General features: G+C 45.8%; 1 protein-coding gene across 1 annotated transcript; it reads left to right on the top strand.

Moving 5' to 3' along the window:
• The first annotated feature begins 3143 nt into the window (after positions 1-3143).
• SETX (senataxin) lies at positions 3144-24170 on the top strand. The gene is made up of 25 exons (XM_075259698.1): positions 3144-3313; positions 4184-4367; positions 4449-4659; positions 8873-8982; positions 10108-10327; positions 10406-10525; positions 10690-10861; positions 10951-11044; positions 11160-14924; positions 15037-15136; positions 15591-15770; positions 16349-16581; positions 16719-16886; positions 17469-17625; positions 18778-18879; positions 19060-19166; positions 19916-19987; positions 20098-20247; positions 20322-20429; positions 20868-21040; positions 21124-21216; positions 21346-21507; positions 22042-22140; positions 22225-22312; positions 22567-24170. The coding sequence occupies exons 2-25, from the start codon at positions 4188-4190 to the stop codon at positions 23197-23199; spliced, it is 7497 nt and encodes a 2498-aa protein (XP_075115799.1). The 5' UTR covers positions 3144-3313; positions 4184-4187; the 3' UTR covers positions 23200-24170.
• The last annotated feature ends 1739 nt before the right edge of the window (positions 24171-25909 follow it).

The following is a 25909-nucleotide window of genomic DNA, read 5'->3' as shown; positions in this document are numbered from 1 at the left end:
AAAACAGGAAATGAATGGCGGCGTCTGAGGTGCGGAGAGACTGTGGCGGGGCGTCCTGCTTCAGCTGTCCCCATCTTTACAGTATGTTACTATAAGGGTCTCCATATGATAAGACCCCAGTGGTCTGGACCGCGGCGATCTGTCACCATCTTTACAGTACGGTATTATAAGGGTCTCCATATGATAAGACCCCAGTGGTCTGGACCGCGGCGATCTGTCCCCATCTTTACAGTATGTTACTATAAGGGTCTCCATATGATAAGACCCCAGTGGTCTGGACCGCGGCGATCTGTCACCATCTTTACAGTACGGTATTATAAGGGTCTCCATATGATAAGACCCCAGTGGTCAGGACCTCGGTGATCTATCACCATCTTTACAGTACGGTATTATAAGGGTCTCCATATGGTAAGACCCCAGCAGTCTGGACCAGGGCGATCTGTCACCATCTTTACAGTACGGTATTATTAGGTCTCCATATGATAAGACCCCAGTGGTCTGGACCGCGGCGATCTGTCCCCATCTTTACAATATGTTACTATAAGGGTCTCCATATGATTAGACCCCAGTGGTCTGGACCGCGGCGATCTGTCACCATCTTTACAGTACGGTATTATTAGGTCTCCATATGATAAGACCCCAGTAGTCAGGACCTCGGTGATCTGTCACCATCTTTACTGTACGGTATTATTAGGTCTCCATATGATAAGACCCCAACAGTCTGGACCGCGGCGATCTGTCCCCATCTTTACTGTACGGTATTATAAAGTCTCCATATAAGACTTCAGATTTCTATATATTGTAGATGATTCTTTCTTGTTGATATTTTCAGCACACAATTATACGAGACACTTTCCATAGATGAAGCAATGGCGCCCCCCAATGTCAGGACCAAGAATATTACTTTACTGTTATTTATGTAACAGCACCCAGTATAAGCTAACGCCGACAGGAGTGCGCGGGGCGGCTACATGGATTTATATTTAGTGTTTCCTAGAGACAGCAAACCAAACTATACTATATATACCATACTGTACTCTTCTCTACTATACCGTACTGTACTGTACCATGCTGTACTCTACTATAGTATACTATAGCATACCGTACTATACTATATATACCATATTGTACTATATATACCAAAATATACTATATATACCATACTGTACTCTTCTCTACTATACCGTACTGTACCATACTGTACTCTACTATAGTATACTATAGCATACCGTACTATACTATATATACTATACATACTGTACTCCTATTATACTGTACTATATATATATATATATACCAAACTATACTATATATACCATACTGTACTCTTCTCTACTATACCGTACTGCACTCTACTATACTGTAGAATACCGTACAATACTATATATAATATACTAAACCATACTATATATATACCATACTGTACTCTACTATACTGTACTAAACTATAACCATACTGTACTCTATTATATTACACTACAGCATACCGTACTATATATAATATACTAAACTATACTATATATACCATACTGTCCTCTACTATATTATACTATAGTATACCATATACCATACTATACTATATACTATACTAAATTATACAATATATACCATAAGACAAGGAATGTGTGGACTCTCATGGCCTGTTGATATCCACAGTCCGTTGTCCTGCTCCGATGCTCGGATCGCCACGCTTCGCTCAAGGGCAACACACAAGGAGGAAAAAAGCCAAAATAGAAATCCAGCAGTCCAGGAGTGTCCCGATTAACAGATTAAAACATTGTTCCCATACAAAATAAAATATATGCAAGTCGCTACTAATCAGAGGAACTACCGTATACATCTCTAGCTACGAAGATGCACCAAATACCTCGGATTATATTGATCCCTTACATTCTTGTATGGGAACAATAAAAGTTACATTTTAATCATTTAATCGGTTACTCAGGACACTCCTGGATCTTAGCTTTTTTCCTCCTTATATATACCATACTGTACTATACTAGTCTATACTATATACTATACTATACTCATTCATGCTATATATATATATATATATATATATATATATATATATATATATATATATATTACACCGTACTGTACTGTACTACACCACACTGTATTATACTATACTGTATTATACTGTACTGCACTATAATATACTATACCGTATTATGAAATACTATACCATGCTGTACTGTAATATACTATACTGTACTATACCATACTGTATTATACTATACTATACTATACCATACTGTACTACACCATACTGTACTATACCATACTGTACTATACTATTACAGTCCATTATAGTCTATAGGGTTTATTATAGTCTACCAGCCTCTGCCCACGACTTCGTCTGCAGGATGTTGGCGTCGATGATCCACCGATATTCATAAATTGCTGACGTCCATGGTTTGCTTGATCCGGCGTTTCAGCAGCTCTCAAGCTGTTCTGCTGCTGAACTTGTTCCTCGCACCGTGCCTGTGATTGTTCCAGCATCTCAGCAGCCGTATAATGTGGGGGCCACATGAGGGGACACTGTGTTATGTGGGGGCCACATGAGGGGACACTGTATTATGTGGGGGCCACATGAGGGGACACTGTGTTATGTGGGGACCACATGAGGGGCCACTGTGTTATGTGGGGGCCACATGAGGGGACACTGTGTTATGTGGGGACCACATGAGGAGACACTGTGATATGTGGGGGCCACACTAGGTTATGTTAAATTATATGGTGGACAATTGAGATTACGTTAAATTATATTATATTATATGAGGGTGATGTTCTGTAGTAGCTGAGGTGCATGTTATGAGGTTCTGCAGCAGCTGAGGTATTTATGATGTTCTGATGTGTGTACTATGAGGTTCTGCAGTAGCTGAGGTGCATGCTATGAGGTTCTGTAGTAGCTGAGGTGCATGTTATGAGGTTCTGCAGCTGCTGCGGCACCTCTTTGTATACTACAGCTTATATGGAGACCTTACAGTCGGGGTCGCTGCCCTGTAATAACCTTATAATCCTCCCCTCATATTAACCCTATGTCTCCCCTTATCTGCAGCCGCCATGATGTTATTAGTCTGTGGGCGGAGCTGGTTATGTGATGTAACATAAAGAGGCGGAGACCGCATATCCGGGGAGGCGGCAGTTGAAGTTTACATCGCCGGCGGGCCGTGCGTGTTGACGGGAGCAGCTGTAACGTGAGGCCGGGGATTAGGCGAAGGCTTTAGGCCTCTCCGGGGGAGCGCGGGATAGCGTGGCCGGGCTGGAGCCATGGTGGAAGAGGGCTGAGACGGCGGGCACAAGGAAGGTGAGGAGGCGGCGGCGGCTGACAGGAAAGTCATGTGTTATGGAGGAGGCTGCAGGATATTCCCCTCACTGACTGCCCCGGGTCACTTATGGGGTGTAGACAGGATTCTCTACATGATTTGTCACCTCATGTTACTTTAACTTCTTAAGTTTTCAATAAAGTTTTTAAAACTACAAGTTCCAGTTATGGCCGCCATAGTAAACCTCGGAACGGCGACTTCTCTCCTGGACGCCGCCGTAAACGTAGCCTGGACTGCTATTGCCTCATTGTGCGGTGACAAGCACAGGCCCTGGCGTTTTTGGGAATGCTGTGGCGTCATAAACTGGAAAGTTACTTGTCAGTCACCGTAGGAGCAGCTTTATTTACAGTGGCGTTCGTGACGGCCGCCATAATGGATCCGATTGGTGACCAGTGGCCTCTCGACCGCCTACTGTGGTCCATAGTGGAGGTCTTGGGAGAAACCCCCCTCCATAGTGCCATCTATATTCCCCTATAGGGTGTATTGTCTGGGGTTGCCTATATGTGAGCACCCCTTTAAAGCGTACCTCCACTTTGGGTTATCATGGTTATTGTCACACGGCATGCTATGACGTCTCTCCACAGGTACGTGTTCCGTGACAGGGCGTAGATAAAGGCTGCAGGGCGTTGTATACATTCCCAGTGCTTACTGAGTTGGTGTAATGTCCGTGCTGCGCTGTCCTGGCTGCGACACTGCTTACCCATAACAGAAACTGAAAGTGCGCTAGTAATGTCCCTTCTGTTCTGCCATAGTCCCAGTGCAAGAACAGACACTTTATATATCGGTCTGTTTGGGTTATTTTGCCTTTGACATATATTTCGGATTTCCTTCCATTTTGTGTTTGCTTGTAGGATAATGAGCACGTGCCGCTGGTGCACTCCGGGTGGCGCTGTCGCCACAGAACTGCTGAAGAGCTATGCCGCCAAGGAGCTACGAAGCGACGACCTTATCGGAGTCGACGATGACCTCTCCTACTGTATGGAGTGCGTGGTGGAGTACCACAGAGTGCGGGATGAGCTGCCGCAGCTGCACAAGGTTACACAAATCTAAGATTCCTGTCCTGTGTCTTCCTATTTCTTCTATAGATTCACTTATATATTTTTTGCTCTTTTGCAGGGTCTGTGGAAGATGGAAACCTCACGGATCACCGCTCAGCTGGAGAAATGGATGCGAGAGGAGATAAATGAAGACGATGGGCTGTTTTTGGTAGAAGAGGATGGAGAGAAGCAACTTTTGGGGTTTAGCGGCCCCAACTTTGAAAGTAACGTGCGGGTCCCTCTCTTGGAGATTCTCAAGTATCCCTACTTGCTGCTCGACAAGTGTGTCAGTGAGTACACAGCAAGGAAGCGTGAACGTCCCTGACCTAGGCAACATGGTGGCTCAGTGGTTAGCACTGTAGCCTTGCAGCGCTGGAGTCCTTGGTTCGAATCCTGCCAAGAACAACATCTGCAAGGAGTTTGTATGTTCTCCCTGCGTTTTCGTGGATTTCCCATTTCTCCCATTCTACAAAAACATACTTAAATGGGGGGAAAAAAAAACTGGATTTAGGGCTTGTCGTTGGTTGCTGATCTTGGCCATCCTCGGAGTTGGTCTTTGTGATAAGATCTCCTTCCGTTTATCAAGCTTCTTCTAATATGGCCTCTGCCTAAAGAATTTTTACTGTGGACGGGATCTGTCGAGCAGACCCTGGTGTCCAAATTCAAAAATAACTTTTGCATTCAGATGGAATTTGCAACTTTTTGGAGGTATTTAGAAGATATGTGCACCTTCACAAGCTCGATCCGGGGCTGGAATACTTCAGCATGGAGAACCTAAAGCCGACTCATTGCAATCCACAACTTATGGTGGCCCATGGGGCTGTGGCTATACAGTAGTCATGAATTATTCCCAGGCAGGTCTTCAGGAATAATTGAGCGGGTTGAAACTTCTGAATTTCCCAAAAATAGATTTAAAAAAACGAAATTTGGGATCTTTCTGTTGCTTATATTCGCTATCGTGATTTGCAGATCTTGTCGCTGTCCAGTTCCTGCCCCCTCTGGAGTTCACACTCCTAATAGCTGCTCATGATGACACGCAAGGGCAGTTTTGCCTTTTTGGTATGGTTTCGGGTTGTGGTTGGAACACGAGAACTTGAAGGACATACAAACTCCATGCAGAATATTGTCCTTGGATTTGATCTTAGGAGCCAAGGGCTACAGATCAATACTGCTGACCTATAGGATATCTGTCGCCATCGTCAATGGGGAAACGTAACCTCAGAATCGTCCTTCAATCCAAAGACTTCCAAATTATACTGACATGGTGACTTTACCAACGAGCTGACAAGTTCTCTGCATTGATAAGTGAGAGAAGACCTCAACAGACATCATTTACAATGGTTAGAGGCCAGCAGGATCAGTCCTCGCCTCCCCCTGGCTAATGTTTGGCATTATTGGTCAAGGAACATCATTGTCTTATTTTTGGTTGCTTTTTTTTCTGCTGCTTTCTTGGAAGATTGTCAAATCTTTATCTTGGAGCCTTGAGAAAGTTGTGAGGTAGATGCGACCTTGTATACTGTGGGATGTGTCTGTTATGTATCAGGTTTTGCCCGATGTAGGAGTCTGTCAAGCCTGGTGCATCTTGTTTTCGGCCAGTTTCTGAGAATTATGTTCAGTTTTTTTTCATCTTTCCTGTGTCTGCTGCTGATTTAGTTCTTTGTCTCATGTTTCAGAGGACTGCACTTGTAGATGTTATAAAAGACCTGTCTGGTTTTTGTCTTCAAGTTTTGGGATTGCACAATGATGGTGCATACAGGAGTTTGAGCATTGGCCTAAAACAGAGAGATTACATCTTGCAAGGAACCCTAATGGTTTCAGTCCCTATGGAATAGACTTGGCTCGGTGGGGGGTCTGGCTGGCTGCTAATATTTACTCGCTGGTAGCAGGGGGCAATGGCTGAGGCCTGTCTTTCCTTTGTCTACTTTGCAGATCTCCACATCCTCCTGTGCAGGTTGCAAAGAATCAGCCTAAGAGAATGTATAGACTAGAATAGATGTATAAAGGGGTTGTCGCTGGTATGTCTCAAAGGATGGGTGCAAGTAGCTGATTTACTATGGAACAATGTGGCTGGTAACATTCACATGAATGGCTGGTGATGTAACTTATGGATGGCTCGAGTGTATTGGAGAAGGAGCTGATAGCTGTCTGCTGCTCCGGCTCATGGTGGGGGTTTAGGATGGGTGCTCCCCTTTTGAGAGTCTTGTCTAGTATTTACCTAAAGGGGCCCTCTGTATTTAGGGCTCCGGAATGTTTAGAGTTCCAGCTTGCTAAGAGATCAGTTGATGGATCTGAAGCCCAGTGATTAAGGGTGGACAATGTTTATGAAGCTTCTATAAGGAAGTGAACTTATACATGGTTTCCTGACTATAAATGTGTACATGAGCCTACAGTGTTGGCCAAAGGTATTGCCCCCCCCGCAATTCTGTCAGATAATACTCGTGTTCTTCCAGATAATGATTACAAGCACAAACTCTTTGGTAGTATCTTCATTTATTTTGCTTGCAATGAAAAAACACAAAAGAGAATGGAAAAAAAAAGTCACATCATTGATCATTTTACACATAACTCCAAAAATGGTGCGGACAAAAGTATTGGCCCCCTCAGCCTAATACTTGGTAGCACAAGCTTTAGACACAATAACTGCGCACAACCGCTTCCACTAACCAGCAATGAGTTTCTTACAATGTTCTGACTTTTTTTTTCATTCTCTTTTGTGTTTTTTCATCGCAAGCAAAATAAATGAAGATATTAATACCAAAGAGTTTGTGCTTGCAATCATTTTCTGGTGCGATCATTTGGTGTGGAATTCTATCCAATTTGGCTTTTTGACAATTCTCTTTGTGGTTTTCCATTGAAGACAAATTAAATGAAGATGATAATACCAAAGAGTTTGTGCTTGCAATGATTTTTTGGAAGAAAATGAGTATTATCTGACAGAATTTCAGGGGGGGCCAATACTTTTGGCCAACACTGTATAAGTATAGTCTGATGAGATCTATGAAGTGACTGGTGGATTTCGTAGAACCGGTGCGGATGTGTAGGACAGATAAAACAATTGAGCTGTGCTCTGTTCAGTCTTCCATATTGAGTAGAGAAAAGCATACAACGTGGAGGAACTTGTGGAGTGTTTTCTAAGGTGGTCATTAAAGGCCAAAAGAGAATGGACAGGATTTTTATATTGTGGTTTTGGATAGATGACAAGTCTGTGATCGACGGTGCTGGGACTCTACCAATGAGGGGCCTGGGTCCCTATATTTGATTGAAGCATCGGATGTGAATTCTCACGGTCCCACCATTAGTTCTGCAAGCCCTGTGCTTGCCTCGTGTGACTGTCCCATAGTCCTGTATGGAGAAGCAGTTGTGAGCATGTGCAACCTACGCTCCATTCAGATGGACTCGGGAGCCCCGTTCTTGTCATTGATCTGCTCTTGGCATTGATGAGGATCCCAGCCATTAGACCTGCATCGAGCAGATACTAATCTATCCTGTCAATAAAGGATAAGTTCATTTCTTTTTATTGCAACCATGAAATATCTATGGCAATATCAAGTCACACATGGGCCGAGGTCTGAGCTCTTGGTTCTTGTACCAGGGGAAGCTCAGGCATCTCTGGTCAGATGATCTGTCATTGCTATGGTTGGCCAAGAGGCCTTTTGATTTGCTCTGATGTAATATGGAGGCAAAACATGAAATATTAAGGATACAATATTGATGGTGAAAAGATCTGGAGGGACAATGTGACCGAAAAGAAAAGGAGAAACGAGCTGAAATAAGAATAAAGCCAGATAATAAGGCTGAAGCAGTGAGGACTATTGGAAGATGCTTTGGAGTTGTATTTGGGAATATTGTTGACCTTCTGGATGGAATGTGATGTGGCTAAGGATAAAGTAGGGGAGACCTCACCAAACAAGAATTCATGACTCCTGAGACGTGACATTCGTGTGGAATTGTGAATCCCAGATCAATGGTTAACGTCCCATCTGGATAACTCCTTTCCATACGTCCTAGGCTATATGGACGTCTCAGAAGATTGTCCTCGGTTTAGAAGCCCGTTCCATGGGGCGGAGGACTGAGCCATTGCAGAGTGACGCCATGTAGTATCCTGTTTACTCCACATTCCTCGTCCACAGCTGTAAAGATGTCGCTTAAAGTGAAGAGGAAATGAGGCGACCATTGTTCTAAATGCAGCTTTAGTTGTGACTGGAGAGGATATGGTAGAACATCTGATCAGATAAGCCTTGACATTAAGTGGTGTCCAGTGATGGAGTTACTGCAGACTCACAAGCCCATGAGATCTTTCTATGTCTCAATATGGTCTCCGTATCCTAAGAAGCTGGTGGCTGCTGGTATTGTAGGATGTAATGGTGCAATGGCCAATGACCTGACATGCCGCCTTATCTAACATGGCATTCCTCATATTTAGGGTCATGCATGATGATGATTGTTTATATTACACCCATGTTTCTTACATATTCTTGATACTTGTTTTTTGTTACTGATCAGGTGAACTTTGTGTTGAAGCCTTGTGCAAGATGGAGCACGTGAACAACCCCTTCCAGGTGTATGAGAAACTGCCAGGAATCTATCTCCTCCTTGTACACCCCAACGAGAGCGTGAGTGTATCGGCTTCTGCCCTCCTTTCTTTCCTCCTCCTATTTTCTTCTGTGGATCATCTCCTCCTGTCTGTCTACGCTAATTTACTCTTTTATCACCACCTTCTCTATCCTTCTTTTTTTTTTTTTTTTTTTTTTTTTTCGTATGTAGAGTGAGCCCCACATAGAGCTCACAATGTACTTTTTTTTTTTTTTTTTCCCTATCAGTATGTCTTTTTTTGGAATATGGGATGGAAATCCATGCAAACATGGGGAGAACATATAAACTCCTTGCAGATAGTGTTGTTTGCCCTTGGTGGGATTTGAACACCAGGACCCCAGCGCTGCAAGGCTGCAGTGCTAACCACTGAGCCACCGTGTGGCCCCTATCTTCTCTATGCTTCTGTGCAGTCTTATTCCCCAAATCTCTATTCCCTAGCACCTTCTCCTCCTCCACCTCCTCTTTCTCTTCATCTATGTCTATAGCTTTAACTTCTTCAGCCTTCCTGACCTTCTTCTCTATTCCTCTTATTTTTTCTTCTTCTACTTCTCATCTGCCTAAACCACCTGCCTTCTCCGTTTCTGTTGTCCCTACCCTGCTTTCTCCTCTTCTATTGTCCCTCCCCTTCTTTCTCCTCCTACTCTTCTTGTTGTCCCTTTTCTGTTGTCCCTCCCCTGCCTTCTCCTCCTCCTCCTCCTCCTCCTCCTCCTCCTTCTGTTGTCCCTCCCCTGCCTTCTCCTCCTCCTCCTCCTCCTCCTCCTCCTTCTGTTGTCCCTCCCCTGCCTTCTTCTCCTTCTCCACTTCTGTTGTCCTTCCCCTGCTTTCTCCTCTTCTGTTTTCTCTCCCATTATTCCACCTCCTTTCCCGCTGTCCCGCTCCTGGCGCCTTCTCCTCCATCTCTCCTCAGATTGCAATCTAAAGGCAGTTGGATCTATCACAGATCTATGTGCTGCATTAAATACGTCAGCCATGTTCACCTTGTGGTGCCCCAATAGTATGCCATCTAGGTGAGGGGACAAGTCCTGACTCTGCAGATATGAAGCATCGAGTCCTAAAGTTACTCTACATATTCTTGTACCTTCTCCACTCGTGTTCTGAGCTCCTCTTCTAAGGCTCTAAACTGTTGCTTTCCTTGTCTTAAACAGATTCGACGCTGGGCCATTTTGACGGCGCGGGCTCAGGGGAAGGTGGATCGGGATGACTATTACGACCTGCAGGAAGTCTTTACCTGTCTCTTTAAGGTCATTGAACTTGGCCTGTTTGAGAATCCTGACATTTACAGCTCGAATGGACTTGAAGATGGAAAGCTCATCCTCCTGCCTGATCACTTGTATGATACGTCTAATTACAAGAATTACTGGCTAGGTAAGCGCGCTCCTGTGTGTATGCGGCTGTAGCTGACATACTTTCGCTGTTGTATGCCAACGTGTGTCTTTATTGCAGGCGTCTGCATGTTGCTGACTGTACTGGAGGAGCAGGCCATGGACTCCTTGCTGCTAGGATCAGACAAACAGAATGACTTCATGCAGTCCATCCTTTATGTTATGGAGAAGCAGACGGATGGTATGTACATAGCAGGCGTGTGGTCAGGATGGTGAAGGGTTAATATGGCCCTTTTTTTTTTTTTTTTTTTTTTTTTTTTTTTAATACAAACTTTTAATTCCATGTCTTCCTGTCAAGACAAAACGTTACAGGTTTCTTATATGGTGTCATTGGTTGTATTCCAGATGAAAGCACAAATCCCTTTTGGCCTGCCCTCCATTGCTTCATGATAATCCTCGATCGTCTCGGATCCAAAGTTTGGGGACAATTGATCGATCCAATCCAAGCATTCCAGACCATCATTGCAAGCCCAAGCTACAATACCGAGATTGAAAACTTAAGGAAAAGCTGTCGAAGGTTGGGGTCAAGAATTCGTCTTGGATACATAACACAAATACAAGTATACACATATAATATATACGATCTCCTTTTTGTTCCCCCTAAAGGCTGGCCAAATATGAACCCGACCCCGATGATGATGATGACGCCGTCTCTTGTAGTCAGATGGTGTATAATTATAACACTGAAAAACCTAAAAAGGTAAAAAAAGCAACTTTTTTTTTCTTTTGTGCAGTTCTCCAATCACAGCTAGAGCTGTATTGGAGTTTTGGGGGGTTTTTTTTACTGTCCTGACAGTGTGCCCCTCTCTTTGCAGGACGCTGGATGGAAGAGTGCAATATGCCCAGACTATTGTCCCAACATGTATGAAGACATGCAGAGTTTGGCTAATATCCTGCAGTCTGACATTGGCCAAGACATGAGAGTCCACGATAGCACCTTCTTGTGGTTCATACCCTATGTGCAGTCAGTCATGGACCTGAAAGACCTGGGGGTTCCCTACATAATGGAAGTCATTCACCACCTATACTCCGAAATAAAAGATGTCCTGTATCGAAATAGTCCGTGCGACAAAGTCACAGAACTCTTTATCAGGGTCTTGATTTCTATCATTGAACTGCATAGAAGCAAAAAGTGCCTTCATTTCCTCTGGGTGAGCTCTCACAAGTGGGTTGAGGCTCTTGTCAAGGGCTCTATGATTCCAACCAAAGATCTGACAGCTCGGTCCAACTCCAGAATAACCTCCACGTCACCCTTGTCCTCTTCACCAAACTCTCAGGCCCCATCTTCTATACAATCTGCCTGTATCCAGCTTATCAGGAGCCTCTTGCGAGAGGGATACCAACTGGGTCAGAACTCTGTCTGTAAGCAATATCTGGACAAACTCAACCTTGTTATCAGGGGAACCGTTCTGTGGACCCTAGAACCGAGGTCGGAGATTCAAGGTTTACAAAGTTGCCTCACCCAAATTATTAAGAGCATTAAGGACCGAATGTCCACCATGCCGAATTCTGTGACTGAGCAAACCACTGTAAGCAAAACTCAGTCTGTACCTTTCATTAAGACCGAAAGAATCGATGAGGATGATGAATGGTACGGGCGCAGCAGTAGGTCTCCACTCCCATCTCCAGAGGCTCTTCCTGCTGTTACTAGCAGGGCTTCTGACTGTAGAAGGGCTTCTCCATCTCCAGATATCCAGCCTGACGTTCCCTGCAGGCCTTCAGATCGATTGGCAGAATGTTTTCTGTTCCCAGTTAAAAAAGAGCCACCAGATGTCCCAACCAAGGAAACTGAGCTTGGTTCTTCTTCGCTGCGTGGTTCTGCGCTACAGTCTTCCATAAAAAAGGAACCGTTAGATGAAACGGTTCAGGAAACTATGCAATGCAAAAAACAGCCGATGGGATGGAAGTCAAAGCTGGGTGAAGTCATGGCAAAGTCTTCAGCTTCCAAGGATAAAAATGAACCTTCAGTGTCTGAAAGTAACTCGAGTGGCAGCAGGAAGATGGGCATCACGTTAAAACCGTGCTATGTGCATATCAAAAAGGAGCAAGACTTGTGGGATAAAGCAAAAACTTGGAGTAAGGGAAGCGATACCGGGGAAGATAGCGACGATGATATTCCTCTGACACAGGTCAAAAAATCCTTACAAGAAAAAGCTAAATGCCCGGTTTCTGACAATCTTCCAGTTAGTGAACAGCTTCAGAGACTGTCGCTAGAAAACCGTCAGCATATCCTGCAGATTAAGAAGGAGCCCGGAAACATGGAAGACATAGTGATGGACAGTGAGGCAGACGATGATCTGCCATTATCTGAAATCCAAAAAAAGTTGCTAAGAACGGGTAAAAAGTTGGAGACCGCAAGTCCCACAGGTGACCGAGATCTGGATCGTCCGGCTGCCCAAGAAGAGGTGACCTTGTCTCAAGACTTCAGACCCATCAAGAGGAAAGTTAAGGGAAGTAAAAGATCTCTGGTCACTGACGATTCCTCCTCCGATACCGAGTTATCTTCTGATCAAATCATAACCATCTCTGATGACTCTTCGGACGAAGAGCAGAAAGACTTTCTTACGTTTGTTAAAAAGGAGAATCCGGAAACCGGGCAAAACTCAAGTTCTTCGTTGTTGTCTAAGTTTTTGCAAAAGAAAAGTGCACAGATAAAACGGGAACCCGATGCTGAAAATTGTGATGAATACAACTCCCAGTGTTTCGAGTTTGAAACCAAGGATGAAATTTATTCCGCTTGGGGAGATTCTCAATTGGAGGAAGAGGCAGAAAAATCTGTTCTACCAGCTCAATGTGAGAAATCTGAAAGTGAACAAATCCCTGGTCAGGACTCGAGTGTGGCTGATAACTTTGACCAGTGGGGATATGATACGGATTATATTGGCGATGATGTCATTGAAAAGGCGGCAGCAGATGCAGAAAAGCAGTTCCAAGACTCCTTAAAAGCTACAAATGCACAGACAGGAGGTGAATGCAGCAGGGACAGTTCTAAACATGAGAAGATAAGTGCAAATGAGTTTTATGGGAAGACTAAAAATATTAATCTTGAGTCTAAAAAGAAACCACCTAAAGTAGTGAAAGAACCCTCCTCCAACAAGCCGAAGATGAAAGCAGAGTCCTCTATAAAGCAGAATAAAGATCTCCGTTCTAAAGCCCCTAAAACTAAAAGCCCACTGAAGATGCATGGACAGGTTAGGAAGATGGGGAGCCCAGGCAAGGCGTCACTCGCTGTGGTCCCACCAAAGAAAGTACGCAAGTGTCCCGAACCAGCCTCAACAGTAGAAAAACTTGGTCTGAAGAAGGCTCCTCGCAAAGCCTTCGACTTGTCCCAGAGGTCCCTCGATAGCTTAACCGAACTACGAAACTATGGAAAGTCGGCAGGGATTGTGGAACCCAAGAGGCAGAAGACGAAGCTCATCTCTCCACAGGCGATATTGGTGAAGGGGAACAAGAAAATGTTGGCATGTCAAGATCTTCAGTTTTACCGTCAGTCTAGACCGAAGGATGTCGAGAAGAGAAGGCCAAGTAACAACTCTGAGAGCGGTTCCCGAACTTCAGAGACCTTTGTGAAACCAGTAAGAAAGACAGTGGATGGTCGACAATCCTTACCGAGCAGACTTGACAAAAATGAAAGACTAGATGACTCCTCAAGGAGAAAGGAATCCCCTAAGAGGTCTCCACCAAGTTCAACCAGTTCTGTACCAGAAACTAGCAGGAAAGATGATGCCGTTTTGAAGGATAAGTTGGCTCCGCCGCCATCCTCCGAGCCTGTCGATAAGGTTCAGCCCTCGGTAAATGCAAAATTGCAGGATTATGACGAAGAGGAGGAGGATGACCTCTTATTTTTAACCCAAGCTGATCCACTTGATATGGACCTGTGCTCGCAGGTGGAGTCTGAAATCATTCAAGACACCAGGCCACCTAATGTTGGGGAGCGTCCTGCACCTATACAGGAGGAGAAGGAAATTGCAAAGTGCAAATATACAGACTGCTCAGAGCTTGTCCCAGTTCTGGGTCAGTATTGCTCTAAGCACAGTCCATCCGAGAAACCCGATGATCACGTGTTTGTTAGACCTGGCTTACCCCTGTCTCTTCAAAAACCTACCAAACCTGCTACGACCAAGCTTTTCAGTACGGAGACCGCCTATCGAACAGCCAGCCTCACAAAGGACCTGGAAAATATCCCAAAACCTTCAAAACCTAAAGCTCAACTCCAGAAACCCCCTCTGCCCAAAATCATGTTACCGCACAAAAAGCCTCCAATGCCCCTAGCTACAAACAGTGTTTTGCAACCCCTCATCAATCAGAACAACGTGCCCCCTCTGCCGCCCCCCTCTTCCAGTTGTAATCCAGATATTGGGAGGTCATCTGTAGCCGGACACTTACCCCCGCTGGACCAGGCCTGGCTCATGCAGGAGGTTGTACGCTGGAAGTACGACATGTTCGACAACTTCCAGCAGTTCGGGGCCCCCGGTAATCTCTGTCCATTTCCACTGATAAAGGTGCCGCTGAAATTTTCCGGTTACACCGAGTATTTTAAAGTCTTCTTCCCGCTGATGCTGCAGAACGCTTTTGAATCGGTAAGACTTCTCGCATAGAAATTTATAAGAAATGTACAAAACTCTACGTTTGCAGATCTAATGTAGACCTGACTATTGTCACATCTGATTCACGGTTGTCCTCTGTTTACAGCTGGCGCAAGAATGGAGAGAAAGACGAAGGCCTCAAATATATAAACTGCACCTTCAGAACTTCAGCCTTGACAGCAAGGTCAACAGGGGAGAATTTCGAGGTAAGTTTTTACTCTTCCCACAAAAGGGCCTGTTTTCCCAGTAACAGCGCCCCCTTGTCCTTTGTCTGGAATTGCAGTTCATCTCCACGGAAGCAAGCGGGGATGCTGCAGAACACAGCTACAGTCCAAGGACAAGAGTGACTTTTCTAAAAATAGGTCATTACAATGTGACTTGGGGGTCCGATACCCTGGGCCCGCTACTAGTCACCTGGTGGAAGAATGCGCTTCTTTAAATGCCAAGCACAGAACCGCATAGTGACCAAAGAACGTGACGTGATCGGCACAAAGAGGCTGCAGCTCTCTTAAGCACCGCAGACGCTTCCAGCATCTTATCTATGCTGGTCCATGGTGTCAGACCCCTACATATTGATGATCTGTCCTAATCCCGAAAGAACCCCCTTTTAGTTTTAGGACACTTGGGATTAACATGTTGTTTTCTTTGCTTATTTATTAGCCTGGATACGGGATAAAGATTTAGGCTTCCAACATCACCCAAAGGAGGACGATTTGGTGTTTCTGCTCACCCCAGAGTCTCCAGACAGCCATTCTCGAGAGGAAGGAGAGGCTCCGACGTCTCTGGCCCATCATATAGGACATGTCTTCCGATTTACCCGCTCTCAGAACACACAAAACTGTAAGTAGAAACTCTGGAGCCTTGTAGTATATTCAGTACATTAACTGCACATGCTAGGACAAGGCCTCTTACATGTAGTACTGCTGTTATTTGTTATTATGAATAGTCCTTTCCATAGGCCCCAATGGAACAGCGCCCCCAACTTTGGTCTGATGGCTTGGGATAACCCTTGACCATAGAACCAGTTAGTATTTGTGAACATCAAGCATTGGGTTTCCTGGTCGTCCTTGGCAGCACATTATACATGGGATTTATTAAAAAAAAAAAAAAAATCCTACTTCTGCAGTGGGGGCCTGTAAAATGGCATTAGCCTGTGGCCAGGGCTCTCGGAGTAGAAGTAGATTCTCCTAGCAAAGACATATTACATTTTCTCCACTCCCAATCCTGTCCCATTAGTTAGTATTGAGCTGAGGGTCTCTGAATATGGCGGGCTCGGTGGGATGAATCGTCTATGCACTGTAATAATCCACATTAAGCCCTAGAGGTTTGTGGACGTTCACTTTGTGATCTCCCAAGATGGCAGCAAGAAGGAATTTCCAGTAACCTGGTTTGACTGTCTTTGCTCTTTCCTCTATCAGTTGAGAAGGAGCAGTACACCTTCTGTGACTTGTGCATCCACACGCATGGGAATCTGTCGCCGTTCCGCAATCAGCAGGTGCAATGCATCATCGTCGGAAGCTTAATAACAACCCTGCGGCAATTTAAGGCTTTACTGCAGCTACAGAGGAATCCTCTGTTCAGACCCATCATTCATCCCAACCCAGCAGACTTCTTACCAGAAGATAGCCATGAAAATAATCCAACTACCAACGTAAGTGCTTCTCCTGCAATAAGCATGCTCTGTCATGGCAGCCTGGATTCTGCTCATGGGTCTTGCCCAGGCTGCCGGTTCTCAGATTCTGCATTCAGAGGGTATTCCTGCCTTCACAGTTCTCTAATTCTCCCCAGATCCTCAATTTGAAGGAATATAACGGTGACCAGAGATTCGCTATTGAGAAGGCGTACACTATGGTGACGCAACATCCACGACTGCCCAAGATATGTCTGATCCACGGTCCTCCAGGAACGGGCAAATCGAAGACTATTGTTGGCCTGTTGTTCAGAATTCTCATGGAGGTAGGTAGCCATGGGCAGGGTGTCAGCAAGTTCATGTTTCCTTCTTTACTTGAAGAACTCGCCCCAGGCTCGGGGCCACTAAGTCAGCAGCATTTTCCCCTGAAGCTGGAGTTCAAGGCTCCAAACCTGTTGACGAAATGGTGGACAGGACTGTGTCACCAAGTTCCTGGCTCTGAATATCAGGGAAACTTGCTGCTGGTTTAGGAGCCCCAGACCTGGTTGTGATGGGTTCCCTTTGTTCCCTTGTCTTGTGAATGACCCCTTCTGATGGTATTAGCTGATTGGTTAGGGTTAGCAACAATGGGTTATCACCAAGGCTGACTGTACACTTCTGCTGCAGCGGCCACTGCAGGGGAACAGTGGTATTACACGATGGCCTTACAAGTTAATGGGCAACCATGTAATACAGTCCTGCTGAGACCTCCAGAGCGGGTGATGCTCTCTTCTTCTTGCATATAGTTCAGATCAAATCACCCAAGCCACGTCACAGGAACACACAACAAATGAGTTTACAGTGGAAAAAGGGGCTTCGGGGTAGGAGGACCCACTAATATTAACAAATCCATTCTTATTTCTCCACAGAATAGGAACAGAAATATTCCAGATCAGAATTTTAACGCCAAAAATAAACGTAACCGGGTTCTTGTTTGTGCCCCGTCCAACGCAGCACTGGACGACCTGATGAAAAAGATCATATTGGAGTTCAAGGATAAATGTCATGACAAAAAGAATACCCTAGGTAAGGAGAAGAGGAGGGTGAGGGGTTAGAGGGCCTGAGAAATGGGGTCCTGAGTCGCTCTGCTGTAATGTACTAGAAGAGTTGCCGAGACTTTATATTGGTGGTCTGTCCTTGGCATGGGTCATCATTATTAGATTGGCAGAGTCCGACACCCAGCGTTCCCACCAACCAGCTGCTGAATGTGCACCTTGTATAGAGCCAGAAATGGACGGCCCCATCCACCATGTAAAGGCAGGACCCCAGCATGGCCACTATACTGTGTGCAGCTCTCTGGCTCTATACAAGGTGCAGATCCAGTAGTGGATTGGTGGGGACGTTGGGTGTCAAACCCCATCAGTTTGATATTGATGACTTATGCTAAGAACAGACCACCTGTAAGGGAATTGCTAGGACAGCAATTCCCCAGTAACTGTTTAAACCCTGGGACAGACACGAGACAGTGAGCCCTAAGCTGAAGCACTCAACTTTCCCTTCCTATTGCCAGGCCCTATCCTATGTAATAGGCGGCAACCACGAAGGCAGTCCCTTCCTGTATAGGTGAGACACAAAGCACGGACAACAAGAAAGAGAGGTCAGCTAGCCAAGGGTCAGTAACAGTCGAGCGATGCAGTGCCAAAGAATAGTCAGTGAGGAAAGCCAAAGGTCAAGGATAAGAAAGCAAGCAAAAATAGTGACAGTACGGAGCGAGTATGCACAAGGCAATAGCAAGCACTGGTGTGAATGAGAGCGAAGGTTAAATAGGGGAGGAAGAACCCACCCATGGAGTTGACAGGAAGCAGCTGTCAATCACAGGGCAAGGCCAGATTACCCATTAGAGGAGCAGAGACAAACAAGAGCAGAAGACGGGTGTGGTGCAAATACAATCACAGCACTAGAGCCGTGTTCACACAGTGCGACCAAGAACTTTAAGCCATGAACCAAACTGCACACGCCTCGTGCGCCGCAGCACGCGAGCAGAGTGTGGCGCAGAGACCCGAACAGGCAGAGATGTTACACCACCAATATCAAGTCTCACAACTCCTCTAGTACAGCTGCTTGGTTAGGATACCAGGTGTTCGACTTCTCCCTCCCCACTGACCATATTAAGGGGAGGGAGACCTGTTCATGTCCTACATCCTATGAACATACATGTTATATGATCCTTAACTGCAGGAAACTGCGGCGACATAAACCTGGTGCGACTGGGAGCGGAGAAGACCATCGATTCTGAAGTTGTCAAGTTCAGCCTGGATTATCAAGTCAACTACAAAATGAGTGAGTGATCTGCATGCCCTGCCGTCCAGTCTCCATACGTTATACACATGGACTCGTGCTTGGCTGTAGGGTCCTTGCAGCTTGTGGACTACCTGTACGGACACTCTGTGAGGACTTGAGGGCCATGATGATGGATCAGAAGTTTTCCTTGTGTGACTGATGACTTTTCATGCATTTCAGACAAAGCCCACCAGGATCACGACCTTCTACGTCACAAGGAAGCATTAGACAGGCAGCTGGATCTTCTGTCCCGCCAGAGAGCCATGGAGCGCTGCAACAAGCAAACCGTGAGTAAAGCTTTGCCCTTCCTAGCTGACATTAGGCTACAATTATGGCACTAGCTCCAGCAATGACTATACTATGCATCTGAAACTAAAGGCGTTCATTCAGTTGTCCTGGCCCAAATGTGTATTATCGTAATGATGACGCACAATTTGTGATCTGCCAAAGTAACTTCTTAGGACTCCACCAATTCTCAGACTTGCACAGCAACAAATGTGTCTGCACCGACCAGCAGCATGACATCATGGAAATGAATAAGGCTGGCTGCAATATACTGTGCAAAGAAATCTAAGAAGTGGGTCCTGCGGTCTGAGGGTGAAGCACAGCAATAAAACCATTGTAACTTACGGAGGAACACCTTGCACAACTTGCTGCAAAACTTCCTTCCTTGTGTGGTCTGGACCTTAGAGAGACACATGAGGTCTGAGAAAGGTGCTGGAGACTTTTGCACTGTGATTGATTCTCTGAAGATATTACAATTTGCACAATAATATCAGTATGGGGGGGGGGTTTGGGAGATAGATTTTTAAAAAGGAGCTTTCATGCCCTCAGGCTCATGCGGTGTAGTACATCACTAGGACTGTGCCCCCGCTGAAGAGCGATCGGTGCTGTTACCGTAGCTGGAACACCCCCCCCCCCCCCCCCCCAGTACTCGTCTATTTTACTAGAACCCCTGCAGGTACAGAAATACTGTGGGTATTGTTGTGCTGATCCATTATTTTATAGGATTTTTTTTTTCTTTTACATCGATTAGTGTGAAGAACTGGATCAGAAAATTAACAAACTCTCCAAAGAACGACAACTTCTGGCAAATTCCCTGAGAGAGGTGAGACCTAAAAGCTGCAAAATGCGCCTCATCTGCATGGTCCTACCGCTCATCCTATACTTGTGATGTTTTGTATGGCTGATATCCCTTCATTATGTTTTCCTTACTAGATGCGCCGGAGACCACAGGAGGTGCAGCGGAGCATCATCCTAGAAGCCCATGTCATCTGCTGCACGCTGAGCACGAGTGGGGGGCTGCTGCTGGAATCTGCCTTCAGGCAGCTGGGACACGAACCCTTCAGCTGTGTCGTTGTGGATGAGGTCGGTCACCTGCGCATTAGACAATCCTATAAGACCCGTGTGTATGCCTAGACTCATGGGTTCTCCTCCCTCAGGCTGGACAGTCGTGTGAAGTCGAGACCATCATTCCGCTTCTCCATCGATGTACAAAGTTGGTTTTGGTGGGAGACCCCGAGCAGCTGCCGCCCACTGTCATCTCCACAGTAAGAACGGCATTTGCAAAGTTTTGTCTTCCTCTCCTTTTACACCTGGAGCTGCATTCAGCATTCTGATGGTTTCCTTTGGAAACCGACATCAGTTTTAGCTCCACCTATGTTATGTGAGCAGAGACTTGCAGGAATCCTGTGTAGTCCCACAATGCATTGCTCCCTGATAGTGGGGACCGGCATTTGAATGCAGCTTTGGAGGTAAATGGAGAAGAAAAGATTGTGTAACAGCTCAATACAAGATAAAACTGGTTTCGGCTAAAGCCCCATATTGCGGACATACATCTTTTTTTTGTTGTGGATTCTGTTACGTTGCACCACTAAAGCGTTGAGTAGGGGTCCTAATTCCCAAAATACTCCTTTAATTCTATGAAGTCTTAACTGGATTCCTTCAAGAAGCTTATGTCACGTTGATATTTCCTCCTCTTCCTCCAGAAAGCTGAAGATTTGGGCTACGGACAGTCCCTGATGGCACGGCTTTGTCGACAATTGGAGGCCATTGGGCACAGTTCCCCCATTTTGCAGCTGACTATTCAGTACCGCATGCACCCGGACATCTGCCTCTTCCCATCTGGTTACTTCTATAGGGGTGTGCTGAAAACAGACCGGTGAGCGCGTGTAACATTACACACGTGATTGTGTTGCAACAGGTGAGTGAACCTAATGATTGCAACGTCTGATGTTTTTGCAGAGCGACAGAGGAGATGCGGTGTTCTTCATCTTGGCCTTTCCAGCCATACATGGTGTTCGACGTGGCAGACGGCTACGAAACCAAAGAGAAGGAGTGAGTGCACTGTTCTGTGGCAGCCATAGCTCACCTATACCGATACACTATGGCGCTGTAGGATGATGGGGATATTGTGTGGGGTTGGGTAGTGCGTATCAAGTTAACACAGTTTCCTTTCCCATATAGGTCATTTGCCAACCCTCAAGAGATCAAGATGGTGGTGGAATTGGTAAAGCTGATTAGGAACAAGAAAATTTCTTTTCGCAGTATTGGGATCATCACGCCGTACCGGGCCCAAAAGATGCTGATTATTGAAGCGCTCCAGAAAGTATTTGGAAGAGATTCAAAGTGAGAATGGGGAAATGTTCTAACCTACAAAGGGTTAAAGTAAACCCCCTGATCGTCAATGCCGGCAGTGCTTGTGGTGCATATAGATGGGAAGCCGCACTTAGGGCCCCTTCACATGGCGTAAGCGCGCCGCTCATTTAGACACCTATACATGTGTCCGAGCGCTTCAAAACAGAGCCCATTGATTTCAATGGGAAGCGCATGTATATCGGCATATACTCGAGCTTCCCATTGAAATCAATGGGCTCTGTATTGAAGCGCCGCGCTTGGACATGTGTCTAAATGAGTGGCGTGCTTATGCCATGTGAAGGGGCTCTTAGGGCGCAAATGACATCCACGGATCTCCACAACATTGCACATTCTGAGGTGTTATCACCTGGGTGATGCTTAGTCTGACTTCCCTGAGTATAGGGCGGCCATTGATATCTGCAAGGGATCCTGGCCCCAAATTGATGAAATATCTCTTTAAATGCAGATTTGACACTGTTACAGGTTTTACATATTTTATCCTTTTCCGCCCATCGTATATTACAGGCCAAGTGAGGTTGACACCGTTGACGGATTCCAGGGTCGTGAAAAGGACTGTATCATCGTGACGTGTGTTCGTGCCAATTCTAGCCAAGGATCTATTGGGTTAGTGTTCTTAGATCTCATCATTTTGCAGACGCTGCTAGCTTTCCATTGTTAATACCCTTACGCTCTCTGCCTGAAATTTAGGTTCCTGGCCAGTCGGCAGCGTCTGAATGTGACCATCACAAGAGCCAAGTTCAGTCTCTTCATCTTGGGGAGCCTCCGAACCCTAATGGTGAGTGACAACCCGCAGTAACCTGTTCTCAGACAGTAGTTGTCTACGGTCTGGTGTTTGCTTGAGCTGGTTGTTTGTGGGTAGAGAGAGATCTGTTCATCTGGTTGGAGAGCGGGCGCAGATCCTCGCAGCCTCCGCTTTATTGGTCACTACTAATCTAGAGGTTTTTGGTTACAACACGAGGAATCTAAATTCAATGTAACAAACCCCAGGATCAGAATTCTGTAATGCTTATGTAGATTGTTTTCTTGCAGGAGAACAAGGACTGGAACCACTTGATTCAGGATGCCAAGAGGCGAGGGTCTCTCTTCCAGACTAAAGAGGACCGCTACCTAAAAGATGTCAATCGGATCCTGAAAGTTCAAAATGTTACTCCGAGACCTGCTCCAGGGGTGGAGCGACACGGGGCTGGCAGTCCCTCTCCTACCCCTCCTGCAGAGGCACCTTCAAGAGAACAAATACTACCTCCCAAACCGGTGGTGCAGGCACCGAGGAGACTCGTGGCACATCCAGCTGTGGACATTAGACCACTGCAGAACCGTACGCCTGCTCCTGTTGCACCGTCTGTCACAAGGGGGAGGCTTCAAGATCCCAGACTGGCCCGGCGACAAGAAGAAGAATCTAAAACCTCCAATCCCTTAAGATCTGAAGTGCAGAGGCCAAATGTAGGACATCGCCAGAGCCATTCCTCCGCACATTACTCTTCTGCTTCCTCCTCCTCCTCTGCCACAGCTGGAGTCAAGCGACCTTCACATCAGTCTTTTAGAGACCCGTCACCCCATGACGCACAACATGGAGCACCCAGATACTCCAGGGATCGGGACTATCGAGATACTAAAACAAGGTTTGATTATAACCAAGACTCCAAGAAGAGGAAAATCTCCTAGGACTATGCTGAGTCTTACCCAGCGAGGCGGCATCCACAGTCCTGTGGACTGGGCGCCCTTTTAGACATTGTGGGGGCTGTTGGCAAGTATTAGCCATTCAGTGGCACTTTACAGTCTGTAAATAAGGCTCAGTCACTGAACCATCAAAGTATCTGCGGCATCTTTTATTTCACGTCTCATTGCTGTCAGATCTCTGCTTGCTGTCAGTGGATAAGTATTCTTATTTAGGGTGTATTCACATGCAGCAGATTTGTTGAGGATATTATATAAATGCGAGTGGTGTAACACGCATGAATTTCTGCAATGTGTGAATATACCCTTACAACCAAAGATTAGTTGTTTTTCCACAGCTGATGTTTGTTACAACGTTGGAGTGTAAAGAAGAGCCGTCAATGTATTTGGCTCACATTGCCTATAGGTCCATCAGCATTGAGCGCAGGACGTGACCAGGGCAGGTAAGGGCTGCTCTCATGTACTGACTGCAAGCAGAGGTGTTGAAACTGGTGAGAAATGGTCGACGGCTGTGATGATAAATTTGCAGGGTTTTTTTATACAATGATTTTGTTTTAAAGGGGCGGTCCAGGATCACACAGTTCTGGAGGCCCAGAGAGTAAAACGGTACGGACACTTACCTGTATCCACCCCTGTGTTCCTGCGCTGACCGCCCGTCACCTCCACCGCTCTTGCACCAGTCTAGTCAATGTGCCGTTGCCACCAATGGCCTCTATGTGGAGGGAGCATCAGAGGTGACGTCCAGTCCAGTGGTGGATACGGGCAACTAGCCATGCATTGATCTCTTCTAGCTGACCAGAACTGTGTTTAATCCCGACATCCCCTTTAAGACTGAGCCATGAGACTTGTTCAGGTTTTTGTACAGTTCGGGCATGTGCTGGGCTGTTTGTACAATAAATGTGTAAATGTTGGGGTACGCTTATTTTTATAAACAAATGAGTTTGTTTTTTGGTTGATAATTTATCCCCTTCACTTTATACCACGTGACGTCGGATTCAGGTAAAGTCCTAATATTCTAAAACTGTGCTGTGGTCGTATACAGATATCCCGCTAAGCTGTGATTTGTTTCTTATAAGGACGGACGTGAAGGAGACGTCAGGAGGATTTCCAGGGCTGCAGCTCTTAGCGCCAATCCGGCTGTACCAGGTAGAATTTATGCAGGCTCTAATAATAGAGGAAGGTATTTACTGACTATACCCTGTATACTGCTGGGGGTCCCCAGTGATCAGGAGGATGGGGTGTCAGACGTCCCCTCTGCTTCCTTCTTGTGACCAAAGCTCCAGTCACTGGAGAATCCCATAGCAGTGAATAAAGCGCTGGTCACACTGCATTGGTGCTACATTCACTTTTGGTCCTCTTTAGAGATGAGCGAGTACTCTTCGTATCAGCCGATCCGAACAGCACGCTCCATAGAAATGAATGGATGCACCTGGTACTTTCGCTTTGACGGCGGCCGGCCGTTTAACCCTCCCCCCGCGTGCCGGCTACGTCCATTCATTTCTATGCGAGTGTGCTGTTTGGATCGGCTGATCGGAACCGTACTCGCTCATCTTTAGTTCCTGATCGCTGGGGATCTGACTACTGTAAGTAGGAGAGAAGTGCCCTGAATGGGGTGAACAGGACTTAGATAAACCTGGCTATGTTCTGCTAGAAACTGTGCCAAAGATGTATCTTGTTAAGATTGTAAAAGTAAATAAGTAAGCCATCTTATAAATTGTGAAGGGACAATAGGTGCCCTCACGTAACCCACCACCATAATAAAATCAGGAGGGAACATAATGGGGGCTTTGCCTAATGTCTGTACTTTAGCGAGATATGTGATGTGGCGATCACCTGGTCCGGTAATCTCTTGCTACTTGTGGTAAGGTACGGGTACTCGTGACTAGGTAAACATCTTGTGCCTACTCTGCCTCCTCTTTGATGCCATCTTAGCCTGAATCCCCATAAGGTTTCAAGCACATGTCAGAGATCATAGTCTGATGTACTGTTCTGATACGTATAGTGCAGATCCTATAACATGAGTGTGAGAAGTCTAAGACCTTCAGTTATTTCTCAGCTTCATCTTGTAATTTCCTTGGGAGGCTGCTGGTGCGGCCTCAGCCTTCTCCACAGAACTGACAGATGACCTCTCATTACATATGCACATGAACCTCACCGTCCTCTGGCCTCACTGTAGAAGGCTTTGGCCACTTAATATTGTAATATTAGAGAAAAGATTATAACGGCCTGACCGTCTCAGGCCTCGGGATATCCTTTGTACCTGTGAGCTAAGAAGATAAGCAAAGGCCGAAGTTCTCAGCCGAGTACAGCAGCAAGCGGCCATAGCAAATGGTTTCTGTTAACCCTGCCCCGTCCAGACTGCTTGTCCAAATAAACTGGTCAGATCACAGCGTCGTCTTATCTAATTCTATCAGCCCTAATGTATCGCTGGCACATCGCAGACTGGACTACAGCCACTGCTTACCCCAGGACCTACAGTAGGATCAAATAAAGCAAAAAGGAGCAAGATGTCTGACACTAGCAAGTAATCAGGAAGCTAAGGAGCGAGGAGGAAATAGCACAAGAGACCAGGACACCGTGCAGGAACGAAACAAAACTGCACTCGGTCTATAAAACCACAGGACTAAACACACGTAGACATTTCCTTGAAGAAACCTTGATTTCTTGAAGACACCACATCACCTATTCTTAGACCAAA

The sequence above is a fragment of the Leptodactylus fuscus genome, chromosome 11, assembly GCF_031893055.1.
Source record: "Leptodactylus fuscus isolate aLepFus1 chromosome 11, aLepFus1.hap2, whole genome shotgun sequence".
NCBI lineage: Eukaryota > Metazoa > Chordata > Amphibia > Anura > Leptodactylidae > Leptodactylus > Leptodactylus fuscus.
The sequence above is the reverse complement of the archived record's forward strand: the minus strand, read 5'-3'. Positions and strand labels throughout refer to the sequence as shown.

What these genes read in the sequence shown, in the direction of transcription:
- SETX (XM_075259698.1), top strand. Translation starts at nt 4,188, where the DNA reads ATGAGCACGTGCCGCTGGTGCACTCCGGGTGGCGCTGTCGCCACAGAA. An exon ending in AGCGCTGCAACAAGCAAACC is followed by an intron (nt 19,167 to 19,915) that starts GTGAGTAAAGCT and finishes TACATCGATTAG; the next exon opens with TGTGAAGAACTGGATCAGAA. An exon ending in GGAGCCTCCGAACCCTAATG is followed by an intron (nt 22,313 to 22,566) that starts GTGAGTGACAAC and finishes GTTTTCTTGCAG; the next exon opens with GAGAACAAGGACTGGAACCA.